General features: G+C 43.2%; 1 protein-coding gene across 1 annotated transcript in view; it reads left to right on the top strand.

The window, feature by feature from the left end:
* The first annotated feature begins 254 nt into the window (after window positions 1-254).
* Window positions 255-18,580, top strand: part of LOC131739333 (cytosolic phospholipase A2 gamma-like) — a 43,854-nt gene continuing 25,528 nt past the window's right edge. The window contains exons 1-4 of the mRNA XM_059032696.1: window positions 255-389; window positions 475-549; window positions 11,807-11,854; window positions 17,468-17,593. Coding sequence (XP_058888679.1) covers window positions 320-389; window positions 475-549; window positions 11,807-11,854; window positions 17,468-17,593 — 319 coding nt within the window. The 5' untranslated portion in view covers window positions 255-319. The remainder of the gene's footprint in view (window positions 390-474; window positions 550-11,806; window positions 11,855-17,467; window positions 17,594-18,580) is intronic.

The raw sequence follows: 18,580 nt of genomic DNA, 5'->3' as shown, positions 1-18,580 counted from the left end.
TCATTGCCATGAGAACGATCCGTTGACTGACAGGTTTCAAACTTGTATTACCATGATCTCTTGGCTATGTGAAAAGGTTATGACAGTATTATACTGGAATAGGTTGCACAATTTTGTTCTGTGTGAATGGGTATTTTAAATCATTTTTAAAAAATCTGAGACGGTACAGTAGCTGCATTTGTGTGTGGAAATGGTATAAGAGTGAGAGAATTAAACACAGAGAGAGAGAGATTTGTCTTGTATTTCAGATTCCTGGTTTGAGATCACTCCTCATGAAGCAGGGTATTCTAGGCTGGATGGCTACGTGGAAACATCCCATATGGGCAGCAAGTTCGAGAGTGGGAGTTTATTGACAAAAAAAGAAGAGATGGATATGTTATACTTGCAGGGTATGATTCTATTGATCGTCAATATATAGCAGGTAATTGACTGACTGACTGGCTGACTGACATTGCCCCTTCATTCTGTGTTCAGCTCTTTGTGGCAGTGCGATTGCAGACTGGACAGAGGATTTGAAAGCGGTCTTGACTTACATTCTGAAATTGCTAGGTATTGTACAATCTTGTTTTTTCCCCACTCTTTCTGTCACACTTTCTCCCTGTGTCTCTCTTTCTCCTCTTTCTCCCCTCTCCTCAATCTGTTCCTCTCTTAGTCACTGTCCACTTCCTCTCTCTTTCTCTCACTTTATCTCTTTCTATTTAGCCACTGGTGCCATTGCTATCTCTCACCTTTCGTGTTCTAGAGTTAAGTGATTTAATAATCCAGCTCTGGCTATGGAACCTGAAACATGAGATATGATTGGCTGAGCAAGGTTCCAGCCGTCCGTATGTTGGACGTGTATTCTTAGACTCCTCAGTAGCCAATCCAATTTAAAGTTACAGTTACTATTACACTTCAAAGTTGTAAAAGTTATAAGTTGGACTGCATTTCCCATCCCTTCATAAGTGTATGAGTATTATTTTATTTTGTATTTTTTTGCCTTAATTATTCTACTTGACCTGGTTTGTAACGTTAGGTTATGGATGTAATCCTGGTTCCCTGAAAGAGAAGACGACCACCAACAGATAACTTTTGGGATATTGCCTGCCTTTGGTAGGTATTTTTGAGCATTTTATGTCAAAGCTGCCGATAGGCCCTTCTGCTGAGTGACGTCCTGGGTCCTGCCTGCTGAGGAATCAAATAGTCACTGCGCAGAATGCTTGATCTCTTTTTGCCTCGAAGCCACGTAAGCAACTGAAGCAAGCTCGCTGGTTGGTGGTCATCTTCTCTTTCCCGTTCAATTCGAAGACAACCACCAATGGATAACTTTTGGGAAAGTGTGCCAAAGCCATCGCAAGGGAGTGTGAGCGGACAGCTAATGAGGGATACCTCAACCACACATAACTGATAACTGATAAGGTCAGTGATGGGAGTGTCCAACCTCAAGGACCCTTGTGCCCAATGAAGGCACCGAGGGATCTATCACATTAACGCGGTAGAACGTGTTAAGGTGTGTGGCATAGTCCAGCTAGCCGCTGTACAAATCTCAGACAGTGAGGCTCCTCTAAAGAGGACCCAAGATGTGGCCACCTCTCTGGTAGAGTGTGCAGCCAGGTGGGGGTAAGCTGGCATTATCATACATAGTCGAGCCTGTGTACGCAATCCAGTGCGACAGTTGCTGCTTGGAGAGGGCCTGTCCCAGGGTCTGTATACCATGACAGACGAAGAGCTGATCAGAATGACGCAAAGCTCAATCTCAAATCTCAATGCCTGCACTGGGTTGGAGGAATTTAAACGCCTATCCTCCGCCGTAGCAAAGGGAGGTGGATGGAACGACTCCAATTCCACAGATTGGTTCACGTGGAAAGCTGATATCACCATGGGGATGAACGCAGGTTTTTCCACAGAGACACTTTGTTCCCATTATACCAAATATGCATGCAGGAGCTGTGTACAGACAGCGCCTAACGTAACCATGGCATGCAGATATGGCTACCAGGTACACCTTCAATGTAGAAGGAGCTTTACCCGCATCTAGCAACTCTTGCAGAAAATGCAATGTGATAGGCATATGGCAAGATATGGGGTCATGACCGAGGGTCAGACACCAGTTTTGGAAGTACCTCCACTTGTTCTGCAGTGCCCAGAACCGCGTCAGAGAGCCCTAGGGCTGTCCAGCGGTCCCTTTCAGGGGCCAGACCCATAACTGGAACCTGCCTGGTTCCGGGTGCCAGAGAGTGCCTTTTGCCTGACTGAGGAGATCCAGGCAAAGCAGGATACACGGTGCAACCCCGGGGACATCAGTCCACCCTGGTGTTTGACATACGCTACTACCGATGTGTTGTCCATCCAGATTAACACTTGTCCCCCGTGGAGCTCCGGGAGAAAGTGTGGAGAGCGAGCTGAACCGCCCGCAGTTCCAGCATGTTTTCCAAACAGGACCCACAAACTCCTCTGCCCTCCCAGACTGCACCACAACCCATGTTGGAGGCATCTGTCGTCACCACCTGATGATTCAGCACTACTCCTAGATGCACACCTTCGCAGAGATGGGAGGTCTGTCTCCACCAATGCAGGGCTACCAAACCCGCACGATATACTGTCAGCCGACGGGATCTGTCGCGTTTCGAGTGTAGCTTGAAGGTGTTGGGCCACGCTTGGAGCGGGCGCATACGGAGTAAGCCGAGCTCCATCTGCAGTAGCTTAAGTGTATAGCAACATGTCTGGCCAGGCTAGCTAGCCTCCTAGCTTTCTTGACCCTTCAGTATTTTCTTTAACCTTGTAAACTTAATTTTGTTTACCGTTCTATATATTAAATAAATACATGTTTGGCCGCCCTGGTACTAATTGTATTGCCTTACGTGGTTTTAGTGCTCTCTCTCCAGCTTAGTTTTCTAACGCATTTCGCGTTTTACCCAGTCAACTTGCTGTAGTTCGAGGTGGGCAGGGATTTGTTTTCTTCTTGTCCCGGGAAGTTTAAAGGGAGAGAGAGGACTTTTTTTTTTTTTTGGCTAAAAGTGAGCGGCGGGCGGACTAGCTCTGCAGCGGGGACACGGCAAGCCAAGCCCCGATGGAGGATCACGCAGATACCTTCCCTCCTTTTTTTTTTTTTTTTCAAATAGCAGAAACACAGCTATGAAAAATACGTTAAAAAAGTTAAGTTGTTAATTGGATTACAATTATATTTTTTGAATGGCCATTGAGTTGTTGGTTTTGGAAGCCTTTTTGTTTGCTGAACTGCTGGACTCGGACATTTACTTTGCACTTTGTTTTTTTCTTCTTCTTTTCTTTTTCGTCATTCTTTAAAGAACTGCATTGCCTCACAATTGTATATGTATTTGTATAACTCTGTAACTGTTTATTCACTGCTGTGTGAGCCATTGGCCTACAGCTTATATTAATGCTGTCTGTTAGCTATAGGGTTTAGTTTAATAGTCTTTTCCAATGAATTTCTATTTGTCTCATGATCTGCTCTTTGAATAGCTGAAGCATTTAATCGCTTGTGTCTCATTGTATGCTACCAGAGCGTTACTATAGGGATTGCAGTTTCTGCTACTGCTTATTTCTCTATTGTGTTAGGGTGCTGCAATTCATATAGCAATTCATATGCAATTCATATAGTAATTATTACTTGTTTGTGGGTATAAGCAATTATTGCAATTATTGTGTGTAGCTCTTGCGAGCAGTGCAATAAAATACCATTGGCATTTCACCTTGTTTGCAGATATGACATTATTTTCTTTTATTTGCTGTAGCTGGTCGTTGCACTTAATTTGTAGTGACTGTTACAGCATAGCCGATGTGGCTGCAGCCATCAGACCCAGTAGTCTCTGGAAACACACCAGGGGAAATCTCAATCCCTGATGAAACAGGGAGAGGCAACCATTTATAACTGTCCTCTGACAGGTAAGCGCGCATTAAAAGGGAGTCCAGCCGGAGTCCCATGAACTCCCAAACAGCTCACACACCGTTGGTGACCATCCTCTGGAGGACGTGCACGCATGAAAGGACATTGTTTGCCAAGCACCGTGGTGAACATAAGAACATAAGAAAGTTTACAAACGAGAGGAGGCCATTCAGCCCATCTTGCTCGTTTGGTTGTTAGTAGCTTATTGATCCCAGAATCTCATCAAGCAGCTTCTTGAAGGATCCCAGGATGTCAGCTTCAACAACATTACTGAGGAGTTGGTTCCAGACCCTCACAATTCTCTGTGTAAAAAAGTGCCTCCTATTTTCTGTTCTGAATGCCCCTTTATCTAATCTCCATTTGTGACCCCTGGTCCTTGTTTCTTTTTTCAGGTCGAAAAAGTCCCCTGGGTTGACATTGTCTATACCTTTTAGGATTTTGAATGTTTGAATCAGATCGCCGCATAGTCTTCTTTATTCAAGACTGAATAGATTCAATTCTTTTAGCCTGTCTGTATATGACATGCCTTTTAAACCCGGGATAATTCTGGTTGCTCTTCTTTGCACTCTTTCTAGAGCAGCAATATCCTTTTTTGTAACAAGGTGACCAGAACTGAACACAATATTCTAGGTGAGGTCTTACTAATGCATTGTAAAGTTTTAACATTACTTCCCTTGATTTAAATTCAACACTCCTCACAATATATCCAAGCATCTTGTCAGCCTTTTTTATAGCTTCCCCACATTGTCTAGATGAAGACATTTCCGAGTCAACATAAACTCCTAGGTCTTTTTCATAGTTCCCTTCTTCAATTTCAGTATCTCCCATATGATATTTATAATGCACATTTTTATTGCCTGCATGCAATACTTTACACTTTTCTCTATTAAATTTAATTTGCCATGTGTCTGCCGAGTTCTGAATGCTGTCTAGATCATTTTGAATGACCTTTACTGCTGCAACAGTGTTTGCCACTCCTCCTATTTTTGTGTTGTCTGGAAATGTAACACGTTTGCTTACTATACCAGAATCTAAATCATTAATGTAGATTAGGAATAGCAGAGGACCTAATACTGATCCCTGTGGTACACCACTGGTTACCTCGCTCCATTTTGAGGTTTCTCCTCTAATCAGTACTTTCTGTTTTCTACATGTTAACCACTCCCCAATCCATGTGCATGCATTTCCTTGAATCCCTACTGCGTTCAGTTTGAGAATTAATCTTTTATGCAGGACTTTGTCAAAAGCTTTCTGGAAATCTAAATAAACCATGTCATATGCTTTGCAATTATCCATTTTCAATGTTGCATCCTCAAAAAAAGTTCACTCCCGGAGCCGGTGGCCTCAGAGCTGCGTCTCCTGGTGGGCTTAATTGTGGCGCATAGACAGCTGTGGCTGTCACAGGCCAGGATCCATGACGCAGATAAAGCTGCGTTGCTGGATGCACCCATATCCCCGGGACATACGTTTGGGCCAGCTGTGGAAGAGAGTCTGCAGAAATCTCTTCGGGATCGAAAGGCTTCCCATCAGGTGGCTGCGCTGCTCCCTCCCCGGGCTCCGGCGTGGAGTAGGTCAGGCCGTTGGCTGGCTCCCCAGACTCGAACTGTCACCAGAACGGTTCCAGTCCCCACAGCCCCGCGGGGTGACCGAAGGCATCGCCTTCAAGGTAACAGAGCCCAACCAGCAGGTAGAGGAAACGCGGGCCGTGGTCGATCCACATACCAGCGTCTCAGGGGTCGTCTTCACCCCAAACTGCTCAGCCCCAGCAGCCCCAGCAGGGCCCCTGAAGGCTGGCGGCTTCAGACCCCCTTCTCGGCACAACAGCTGCAGTACTGGCGTGCTTGCACCACAGATACCTGGGTGCTCACTACCATGCAAACCGGCTATGCGCTTCAGTTTCACTCGGGACCTCCCCCCTTTCAGTGTGCTATAAGCACCTTCATAACAGACCCCTTGCAAGCCTCGGTACTTCAAGAAGTGGCCGCCTTGCTGCGCAAGCAGGCCATTCGTCAAGTAGACCCCGTCTCCCAAAAGGAGGGGTACTACTTGAGATACTTTCTGGTACCCAAAAGAGATGGAGGGGTTCACCCCATCTTAGATCTGAGGCTTCTGAATGGGTTTCTGAAAGAAAGGAGGTTCCGAATGCTGACACACCGTCACATCCTCCAGTCTGTCCGGCCGGGCGACTGGTTCACAACTGTGGACTTACGGGACGCATACTTTCATATCCCTGTTCATCCAGAGCACAGAAATTATCTGCGCTTTTCCTTTCAAAGAAGCGCGTACGAGTTTGTTGTGCTGCCGTTCGGGCTCACCCTAGCTCCGCATACGTTTTCAAAGAGCGTAGACGCTGTACTGGCTCCCCTGCGGCTGCAGGGGATCAGAGTTTTGAACTATCTCGACGACTGGTCGATCTCTTCCCAGTCTTGAGAGGGACCTCTAGCCCACACGGCAATTGTGACGGAGCATCTGGTCAGACTGGGCTTAGCCTTGAACGATGCAAAGAGTTGGCTTGCACCAGTGCAATGCACCACATATTTGGGGCTCCGGCTGGACTCCAATGCAATGCGCGTATACCTGAAACTACTGGGTCTGATGGCCGCAGCCACAGTAGCGATCCAACTGGGTCTGCTTCGCATGCGCCCGCTGCAAGTGTGGCTCAATGCATTTCATCTCAACGCCAAACACGACAGACACCGGAGGTTGACTGTGTCTTGCACATGCTCAGCGACCCTATGCTGGTGGATGGTTCCCTCTCACCTGCGCAGAGGGGTGCAAATGGGAGTAGTATTGAATCTCCAAGTGGTGACAACAGATGCCTCCAACCAGGATTGGGGAGCAGTCTGGGAGGGCAGGGGAGTCCGCGGATCCTGGCCGGACCGCTGGGCACCCCTGCACGTGAACATGCTGGAATTGCGGGCGGTGTTCCTTGCTCTCCAGCACTTTCTTCCAGTGCTGAGCGGCACACATGTGTTGATCCAGACGGACAGTCAACAACAGTAGTGGCGTATATCAACCAACAGTTAGGCCTTCGGTCTCCGGGGTTGCATCGCATAGCTTTCAGGTTATTAGTATGGGCCCAAGCCAACCTGCTGTCCCTGCGGGCGACGCATACTCTGGGAGTGGTGAACTTGGCATCCGTCAGAGTGGCGTCTCCACCCTCAGATGGTGGAGCGCATTTGGGAACGGCTCGGGAAGGCACAGGTCGATCTGTTCGCTTCGGCGGAGACGACACATTGCCCCCTATGGTACTCCCTCCATCGCTCAGACGCCATAGCGTACGTTTGGCCCAAAGCGTTTTTGTACGCTTTTCCTCCTATACAGTTGCTCCTGGCTTTTCTGGAGAAAGTCCAGTCAGAGAAAGCGTCAGTTCTTCTAGTGGCTTCTAGTGGAGAATATGGTTTGTGACCCTGTGCCAGCTGCTGGACGGGCAGCCTTGGGAAATCCCGCTTCGCCTGGATCTCCTCACTCAGGCACAGGGCGCCCTTTGGCACCCGGATCCGGGCAGGTTCCAGTTGTGGGTCTGGCCCCTGAAAGGGACCGCTGGTTAGCCCTAGGGCTGTCGGACGCAGTTGTGAGCACTATGCAGAATGCTAGGGCAGACACCACTAGGTCGGTGTATACCTACAAGTGGAAGTGTTTTCAAGCCTGGTGCCTGGCTAGGAGCCATGACCCTGTTACTTGCCCAATGCCAGTTATATTGCAGTTCCTGCAGGAATTGCTTGATGCTGGAAGGTCTCCTTCCACGTTGAAAGTGTATCTGGCAGCTATATCTGCTTGTCATGCCCCCGTAGATTCTATGTCTCTGGGTGCGCATTTTTTGGCTACACGCACAGAGATTACATCCTTCTAGGAGGACTGTCCTTCCCGAGTGGAGCCTTAACATTGTACATTGTACAAAGGCCCCGTTTGAGCCCTTAGACTCCATAGAGCTGAAGTACCTGTCTATGAAGACAGCCTTCCTTTTAGCTATCACCTCTGCTAAGCGGATCGTTTACTTCACAGGAGGATGAGAAACTAAACTTCCTCTGCCCATTGCGGGCATTGAGGTATTATCTACTTAAGACGAAAGCTTTGCGTAAATCGGACCAGCTTTTTGTTTGTTATGGTACATGGACCTTGGGACAGCCCCTCTCTAAGCAGCGTCTGTCACACTGGATTGCAGACACGGTGTCGACTGCATATGGTGTTGCTGGTTTACCCCACCTGGTAGAGTAGCTGCGCATTCGACTAGAGGGTTGGCTACATCTTGGGCCCTTTTTAAGAGCGCTTCGATGTCTGATATTTGTACTGCGGCTAGCTGGGCTACGCCGCATACTTTCACCAGATTCTACCGCATTAATGTGGTAGATCCTGCTGTGCCATCTGTGGGCACAAGGGTCCTTGAGGGTGTAAGTTCACACCGCTGACCTCTGGGTTAGACAGCGCTTGTGCGTCCCTCATGTGCTGCCGTTCCTTCTCCCTCGCGACGGCTCTGGTATACATTATCCCATACTTAATGTTGGTGGTCGTCTTCGTCTTGAAAGGGAACGTTAGGTTACTTACCATAACCCTGGTTCCCTGAAAGAGAAGACGACCACCAACCATGAGGTCGCTTCAGCGCCCTCACGGGTTCGGCAGAAAAAGAGGGAGATCTTCCGGTGAGTGACAGTTTTGTACCGTCGTTAGGCGGGGCCGAGTGCATCATCACAGGAAGGGGCCTTCGGCAGCTCTGATATAGAGAGCTCAGTATTACCTACCTCTAGGGCAGGGAATATCCCATACTTAATGTTGGTGGTCGTCTTCTCTTTCAGGGAACCGTTTTATTTTTTAATGGAAAAACAAATCAAAGCAGTAGTGTCAGCTGAGTGATTATGACACACATGCACAGTGGCTTTTGAAACAGCCGCTCTATATAACACGAAATCCAACATTCATGGCATTTCACTTATTTGTCCACAACAAAATTGACTGGGGAATGCAGGTACTGTGATGCCCATATCATGTATATTAAACAATTGGTTTATGTTTTAAAACTGAGTATTTGCTCATTAAACAACGTAATCTTCCGTTGGATTTTGCGTTGTGCAGTCACTTTTGAAACAGCATATCTATGTAACAGGACATGCACCTTTCATGGCATTTCACTTGTTTGTTAACATCGAAATAAAACTGGGGAATGCACTGTATTGTGCATATTATATCTGTTAAGCAATTGATTTATATTTTAAAATTGAGAATTTGCCCACAAAAAAAAAAAAAAAAAAAGAAATACTAACATGGTCAGGGCCATGGGCGTCCGCGGGTAGGTGCAAGGGGGGGAGGCACTCGCCCCCCCCCCCCCCCCCCGAATCTGAATTTACAAAAATGACAATAGTTGTACAGTGTTTTTCAGGAAAATTACTAGACTGATCTTTAGGTCTGTGTTGTATTTTTTTTAACAATGTATATTCAGTTATGTTTTCAAAAAAAAATACCCGCAGTAGTAAGGTACCTAATTACTAATTGGATTAAATCATTTTACTCTCTATTTCTTCATGTTCGTTTGTCTGAATTTGATAATCGGAGTCAATATGGAGGCTAGGGTTACCATTGTTCATTGATGTTTGGGTCTGAGCTACTCTCTCAATGCTCCACTGTGCAAAGGTTTTTTTTTTTTTTGCAATTACTCCTTCGCAGGATATGATTTCTGAGTATCTATATTTAAATAAAATTACAAATGAAAAGAACCCTCCCCTCCCTGGCAACCCTAATGGAGGCACATTTATAGTATTGGTTTTTAAGTTTTAGGTTAAGTTTGAGTTGTTAATGTAAAATGAAGCTTAGAAGAATTATTATGCAATACAAAACCACATTACCCGACTACTTTTAAACACTTTGCCCCCCTCTAGAATTAGGACGACCATGGAAATTATAATGTCTGGTCTACCAAGCGAATGACTTAACCACTGTACCACAGGAGGTTGGTGGAAGCAATTGCATTTTTAGATATGTAAAGCCTATGTCTTGCCATATTTAATGATAGCTGCCAGATTCTGAGAATCTGTACTCATGCCGTGTGAGCGCCAGCATTTGTAAAATATCTAATAAAAACACCTAATTATAATCCCTGTAAATCGCTTTGGATAAAAGTGACAATTAAATAATAATAATAATAATAATAATAATAATAATAATAATAATAATAATAATAATAATAATAATCTTGCTCCAGTCATTGGTCTTAGTTGCACCCCAGTTAATATAAATAAATATTACAAAATTATATAGCTCTAAGATATCTACAATAAGATGTGTATATTTTTTCAAGACAAAAAGAAAATGCTGTAGGCTATATTTAGAACTTTATACACTGCCAGGGGAATTTTTTATATAAGTTTGCAATTAAATTGAATTAATTAAAAACATGTTTTTTCCTACTTTGAATTGTCTTGATTGTGTTGATGTCATCATGCTTCAATATTACATTACAAGTTAAATATGTGATAAGACACTTCTTATGATGATACTATACACAATCTGATGCAAGCTTTTAATACAATCAGGATAATACATAATACTTATTTACACAACTCTGTTCATCATCAGTAGACTCCTTAAATACAAATAGAAGTGTGTCATTTTATTTTAGGTCATTTGAAGTATGTACAGTAAAACAGAAATGTGTGTAGACCACCGCACAGTAGCCTACAGCCTTCACAGGACACTGTGCTGTATATTACCCATAAGCACTACCCTTGTAAAAATAAATGAAGGGATGAGATTTTCTCTTTAATGTATGCACTTTTTTAAATTAAAGAAAAAATTTGCGATAAGACACTTATCAGTGAGCACAGTCAGAGGAAGGCTTTCAATTGTATTAGAATAATACATACATAATACATAATACATAATTATTTACTAAGTTCTGTTAATTGACTTCTTAAGTGTTTTAAAACTGATAGGCCTATAACATACAGTGATACCAGGTGGTCAGTTGGTTTAGCCGGAGTGGTTGTTGATGATCCAGAAGTATGAAGGAAGGAACAGGGTTCAATCGCACACAAGACGAACATTTCTTATAGATACATATTTAATCTATTGTTAATTGATCTGACTTATTTACTACATGTATCATGTTATTATTAAGAATATGAATATGCTATTATTTATTTATTTATTTATTTATTTATTTATTTATTTCTTAGCAGACGTCCTTACCCAGGGCGACTTACAGTTGTATACAAAAAATACATATCAAGAATTACAGTACAATTAAGAGCAAGATACAAAATACAATGACTTCAGTCCTAATAAGAGCAAAATTGACATCATTGTGTCCGCAGCTAATAATGCTATTGACACCCATTTCAAAATACAAAAATGTAGATACAAAATATCAATAGCCATTTTATTTTTAAATAATTGCTTTGGTGGCTTTTTGAAAGTGTGTGCACCTCATTTGATACAAAAGAGGATCACAAACAGACAAGGAAGGAACACCAAAATGGGAATAATATAAAACACCAACCCCAAACATAAATAGTATAGGCGATATTCCATGCCAAAATTATAAATAAATAAATAAATAAGTAAAACATGAATAAATAAATATAAAAATAAATAAATAAATAAATACATAGACATTTAAGTATTCATTTATTTATTTCTTCATTCATTTATGTATTTATTTCCTTATTTATTTCCATATTTATTTATTTATTAATTTATTTCACAATTTCCACTTTGATTTTTACATTTCACTCTACACTTTTACATTTCCGCGAACGCATTTCCTTTTCTGATTTGCTTTTTACATTTTGAAGTCACCTTCTCATTTTATTTTTACTTTGACAAAAGCACTTCTGTCAATCAGATCAAGTGGGCAGTTTGTAAACTTTCTTATGTTCTAGAGTGAAGTGTCTGTATTCTAGAGTGAAGTAATACTGTGTATTATTGCAGGGTTGATGTGGGGAGAAAGTGGAAACAAGAAGAACATCAATATGCAAGGTGAGTTCCTTCAATCTTGCAAGTGATATCTTGCCTGTTTTTTTTCTTTTGTTCACTTTCTTTTCTATCACCCCTCTCTATCTCTCTTTCTCAGTGCAGTGTTAATGTACTGTAGTCTCCAGTGATTCAGTCAGTCAGTGTGTTTGGATTAATCTCTCTCTCTCTCGGATTGGATTGTGGGTGGGGTTTGTGAGGAGTTGTAGGGTATGAGTGACATTTGTGTTTTCTTAGTTTTTGTATTTTGTTGTTAATTAAAAAAATAATAATTATATATATATATATATATATATATATATATATATATATATATATATATATATATATATAATATATATATATATATATATATATATATATATATATATACAGTACTGTGCAAAAGTTTTAGGCAGGTGTGAAAAAATGATGTAAAGTAAGAATGCTTTCAAAAATAGACATGTTCATAGATTATATTTATCAATTAACTAAATGCAAAGTGAGTGAGCAGAAGAAAAATCTACATCAAATCAATATTTGGTGTGACCACCCTTTGCCTTCAAAACAGCATCAATTCTTCTAGGTACACTTGCACAAAGTCAGGGATTTTGTAGGCATATAGTCAGGTGTATGATTAAACAATTATACCAAACAGGTGCTAATGATCATCAATTCAATATGTAGGTTGAAACACAATCATTAACTGAAACAGAAACAGCTGTGTAGGAGGAATAAAACTGGATGAGGAACAGCCAAACTCAGCTAACAAGGTGAGGTTGCTGACGACAGTTTACTGTCAAAAGTCATACACCATGGCAAGACTGAGCACAGCAACAAGACACAAGGTAGTTATACTGCATCAGCAAGGTCTCTCCCAGGCAGAAATTTCAAGGCAGACAGGGGTTTCCAGATGTGCTGTCCAAGCTCTTTTGAAGAAGCACAAAGAAACGGGCAACGTTGAGGACCGTAGACGCAGTGGTCGGCCAAGGAAACTTACTGCAGCAGATGAAAGACACATCATGCTTACTTCCCTTCGCAATCGGAAGATGTCCAGCAGTGCCATCAGCTCAGAATTGGCAGAAAACAGTGGGACCCTGGTACACCCATCTACTGTCCGGAGAAGTCTGGTCAGAAGTGGCCTTCATGGAAGACTTGCGGCCAAAAAGCCATACTTCCGACGTGGAAACAAGGCCAAGCGACTCAACTATGCATGAAAACACAGGAACTGGGGTGCAGAAAAATGGCAGCAGGTGCTCTGGACTGATGAGTCAAAATTTGAAATATTTGGCTGTAGCAGAAGGCAGTTTGTTCGCCGAAGGGCTGGAGAGCGGTACACGAATGAGTGTCTGCAGGCAACAGTGAAGCATGGTGGAGGTTCCTTGCAAGTTAGGGGCTGCATTTCTGCAAATGGAGTTGGGTATTTGGTCAGAATTAATGGTCTCCTCAATACTGAGAAGTACAGGCAGAGACTTATCCATCATGCAATACCATCAGGGAGGCATCTGATTGGCCCCAAATTTATTTTGCAGCATGACAACGACCCCAAACATACCTCGAAAGTCATTAAGAACTATCTTCAGCGTAAAGAAGAACAAGGAGTCCTGGAAGTGATGGTCTGGCCACCACAGAGCCCTGATCTCAACATCATCGAGTCTGTCTGGGATTACATGAAGAGGGAGAAGCAACTGAGACTGCCTAAATCCACAGAAGAACTGTGGTTAGTTCTCCAAGATGTTTGGACCAACCTACCTGCCGAGTTCCTTCAAAAACTGTGTGCAAGTGTACCTAGAAGAATTGATGCTGTTTTGAAGGCAAAGGGTGGTCACACCAAATATTGATTTGATGTAGATTTTTCTTCTGTTCACTCACTTTGCATTTAGTTAATTGATAAATAAAATCTATGAACATGTCTATTTTTGAAAGCATTCTTACTTTACATCATTTTTTCACACCTGCCTAAAACTTTTGCACAGTACTGTATATATATATATATATATATATATATATATATATATATATATATATATATATATATATATATATACACTGTAATATTAATTGTTTGTGTGTGTTCCTGTGCGTGTTTCTGGTGAATTTTGCTGGGTGAACCCTGGCGATGGGGTCTCATTCAGCAGGGTTTATGGGGTTTGAGACGCTGACACAGGGTGCGTTGTATGCCGGATGGCGGCGTGTCTGTGGAGGAGTGTGTGTTAGCAGCGGGAGTTGTAGGATACAATAGCATACATTCGGCTTCAAGAATGAATAAGGCAATGTATATTTTTTTAACCAAGTAGCTCAAGCTGACCAGCTAGTGGAGGAAGGGATTAATGTTCGAGGTGTCTCCCTTGGCTTCACCAGCCACCAAAGTGAAACTGTCCCGTTTTTGAGTAATGGTCCGCTGGAGAATGAATTATTGAGATATGGGAAGCTCATATCTGCCATTAAACCCATTGGGGTGTAAAGATCCAAATCTTTAGGAGACTGGTGTTTATTATTATGGAAAGTCCATGCAATATAATTGAAGTTGCCTGGAATTTCAGTGTGGATGGGGTGAACTGTGTTGTTTTTGTTTCATCAGACACAATGAGGTGTTTTAATTGTGGAAAGCACAGGCATCAAATAGGAGATTGCCCGGGGAAGGGGGATAAGGCTGAGGCAGGACAGGAAAAGGGAGATGCTGGTGGGGGGGGGGAGGCTAAGCATGTCGGTGAGCAGGCGGAGAAGGGGCTCCCCGTCCCAGACCCGGAGCCTTCACAGAACGTCGCTGAGCCTGCACTCCAATCTGCTTCGCAAACTGAGAAGCAAGCTAGCCCTGTAATCATAATGAAGGACAGTTCACTAAAGTGAAAGAGAAGGAAAAAAGAAAAGGAATACAAGTGCGGCTGGGCTGTCAGAAAGTGTGCTGGAGCGGAACTCAAGGGCAGTGAGTCAGGAGGTCGCTGAGCCGGATACGGCTACCAGCTCAAAGGTTGTGGAGCGCAAACGTAATCTACAGCTGATGGGCCAGAGTCCAGTGCGGTGGCTGCACTGACATGCCCGGAGGAGAAGGTGGAAGAGAGCTTGGAACATGGTGAACTGCCCCTCAGCTGCCGTAGAGCAGTAATTCCATTCCTGTCTAAAAAGGGAGACCTATGTTTTTTTAAAGAACTGGAGACCTGTAGCACTTTTATGTTATGATTTTAGATTAATTTCGAGGTCCCTTGCAAATAGACTTAAATGTATTGGACTTATAGTGCACACAGATCAAACGTACTGTGTTCCTGGATGTTCGATTTTTGACAATTTGTTTTGGATTTGTGTTTTTATGTACTTAAATGAGTTTAGGAATTTTAATGTGGGGTTGGTCTCCTGAGACCAAGAAAAGGCCTTTGACAGGGTTGACCACAACTACCTTTTTAAGGTCTTGGGAGCTTTCGGATTTGGGCTTGCTTTTATTAATTTTATAAAACTTTTGAATACAAATACTTTTAGTATTTTAAAGGTTAATAACAGCCTGAGTGGACCTTTTCCGGTGTGCAGGGGCATTAGACAAGGCTGCTCTCTGTCTGGTATCTTATAATCACTTTCCATAGAGCCGCTGTTGCACCTTGTGTCTGGCTGGGTGGTGCCCGCTTCACCCTCACCTGTTGCTGTTAGGCTCTCAGCCTATGCTGATGACGTGAACATGTTTGTTCTTAGTGATGGGGATGTCCCAGCCCTTAAAGTAAGCTTAGAAACGTTCTAGAGAGCATCGTCTACAAAGTTAAACTGGGCAAAATGTGACAACTTCCTGTCGGGCAGCTGGCAGGAGGGGGGCCCCCCAGCATTGCCTCAGTCTTTGCAGTGAAAAACTGGGAGGGCCTGGTGGAAAGGGTGAAGGGGCGACTGCAGAGCTGGCAGGGTTTGCTGGGGCAGCTGTCTTTCAGAGGGAAGGTCCTGGTCATTAATAACTTGGTGGCCTCCATGCTGTGGCACAGGTTGATGTGCCTGGACCCTTCCGAGGGTATAGTACAGGAGATCCAGAGGGTGCTCTTGGATTTTTTTTGGAATAGGAGACACTGGCTGAGGCCGGCAGTGCTGTACCTCCCCACTGATGAAGGGGGGCAAGGACTGGTGGGTATTGCCAGCAAGGTGGCAGCTTTTAGGCTACAGGCAGTACAGAGGCTCCTGTATGCCGGAGAAGGCTCATTGGAGCAGGCTAGCCTGTTTCTTTCTGAACACTGTAGGAGGGTTTGGTCTTCATAAATCAATTTTTTTAAATAGATACCTCCCAGTTTGATAGAGTGGGTCTCCCCTCATTTTATCAGACTGTGTTGGAGGTGTGGAAGACAGTGAGGGTAGAGAGAGAGGAGGGGTCTCTGACAGGCCAGGCTCTGTTACATGAGCCTCTTTTCTTCAATCCTTTTTTTCCAGTTTGTTTATTTCAGTTCAAGTCGTTGTGTGCTTTTTTTTTCAGGGCAGGCTTGACCCGACTAGTTCACAAGTTTGAGCCTGGCTCCTCTTGCTGGATATCTACAGCTCAGCTAGCTGGGAGGCTAGGCTGGCATTCAGAGAGGTTGGCTGGAAAGATTACGAGTGTGCTGAGGAACTCTCTCTCCCTGGTGCACAGAAAGGCTCAGAGAGGGGATGTCCAGGAGAGCAGAGCAGGAAAGAGAGCCCAGCTTCCCTTCAGTACTCATCTCTCCAATAGGAACAATAGAGGAAGAAAGTAGCAGCTGTGGTCTGCTGAATATTGAAAGGGAGAAAGATCAGGCTCTCCACAGTACTGAGAGCAAAAAGCTTTATCGCCTCCATGTCAAGACAGCCCATTTCAAGCAGCTGCAGGGGCTGATTGACACTAAGTGTAGGGCTCATCTCTCTGTTGAGGGAGACACAAGGCCTGTTTGGAGAGCTTTGTACAAACTACCACTGTCTAAGAGGGGTGGGGCTCTTCAGTGGAGACTTCTCCACTGTATAGTGAGTACGGGAAGATTTCTTTACAGAGTTGACCCCAGTATTAGTAGTGAGTGCTATTTCTGTGGGCAGGAGGAGACAATCTTCCATGCCGATAGTGATCGTGGAAGGCTGGAACCGCTTTTCCATCTGCTGCAGGATCTCCTGCGGTCTCTGGGGGTGGCGTTCAGCAAAGAGTTGTTTATTTTTGGAGTCCCCTACAGTGTCCGAACAAGAGGCAGGGGCTTTTTAATTAATGTTATTCTTGGACAGGCCAAACTGGCCATTTTGAAATCAAGGAAAAATCAATTGGGGACGGGGCTGATGGAGCTGGCGAGGTTGCTTCGGGTGCTGCTGGTCAGTAGGGTCCTGGTTGATTTGAACTATTTTAAAATGGTTAGGAATCCGGTCGGCTTCCAGGAGCAGTGGTGTGTGGGAGATTCCAGTAGGGGAGCTCAACATTTTATTTTCATTTCATTTGTCTATGAGTCCAGTAAAAAAGGTTTTTTTGGATTCCTTAGTGTAATTTATTTGTATAGTTAAAATGGTGTTTTAGAAGGATTTAAATGTTTTTATTGTTTTGAATTGTATCATGGATTATTGGATTTCTTTTTAATGATTCATTAAAGGATCTCAACAGTCTCTCTATCTCTCTCTCTCTCTCTCTGTGTCTCTCTCTCTCTCTCTCTCTCTCTCTCTCTCTCTCTCTCTCTCTCTCTCTCTCAGTGACATGTGTACAGTGCCAGTGTGAGGGCTGTGCAGTCGTTCAGATTCTGCTGGAGCTGTGGGAGTCAAGTGACAGTGAGAGGGACTGCGAGACTCACTTCCTCTCCCTGCAGGAGATTATGAAAGGTAACACTTCTACTGCTCTCTTTCACTTCCCCCTCCCCACTGTCATTTCATTTCTGAGAAAAATGGGAAAATTGTTGAACAGTTTCTATATCATGTGCTCTATCTATCTATCTCCTGTAACTAAGCCTTTACCTCAACTCTCGCTCTGGTCTCCCTGCAGTGTCAATGCACTGTTTGCGTTTGGTCTGTAGTGTAACAAAAAGTAGTTTCTTTTTAAACTTAGAATTTATTTATTAAATCTAATAAATGACATTTCTTTAAAAGTTTCATTAAATATAATAAATTACATTTTGATAAATAATTAATTATTGGTGTTGCACCTTCATTTTTCTTATTTTTTGGATAAACGTAGAATTTTAAAATGATCCTCTCTCTCTCAGTACAGTGTTAATTAAAAAACAAAAAAACTGCGTTTTAAGTGACGGTAAAAAAAATTGGCAGATGCTATAAAATGAAAAAGTTCAAAGAAAAAGGAAACTGAAATGAGAGGGATGCTTAGCAAATAAACAGACAGAGCTTATAGTCCGGCAGCAGACCTCCAGCCCCCAAATTACGGTATTACGTTTTTTTTCTGATGATTATACATGGCCAGGGCATGTATTTTATAGATCTGAAGAATGACATTTTGTCACCCTTGGGTAATTTGAGATATAACCCATTCCCTTTTTTACGTTTAACCCCCTCATATTTATAACTATCCAAGGGATTCTAATTTGATAACTCTTTTGTATCTAATCAACAACAGTATTTTATTATAACAACATACATTATGACCTCCAAAATAATACCATAGATAGTCTACCATCCTCAACCTTCCTACTGGCCCAAGTGGTGTTTTCAACCCCTACAATTCACATTAATTGATACAATAAATAGCTACAACATAGTTAACTGGTTAGAGCTATTATAGAACGCAGTGTCTTTTGAACAGATAACGAAGAAACCCAAAAGGCCAGTCAAATGCACTTGGGCCACTATAACTATCTT

Source organism: Acipenser ruthenus, chromosome 11 (assembly GCF_902713425.1).
Source record: "Acipenser ruthenus chromosome 11, fAciRut3.2 maternal haplotype, whole genome shotgun sequence".
NCBI lineage: Eukaryota > Metazoa > Chordata > Actinopteri > Acipenseriformes > Acipenseridae > Acipenser > Acipenser ruthenus.
The sequence above is the reverse complement of the archived record's forward strand: the minus strand, read 5'-3'. Positions and strand labels throughout refer to the sequence as shown.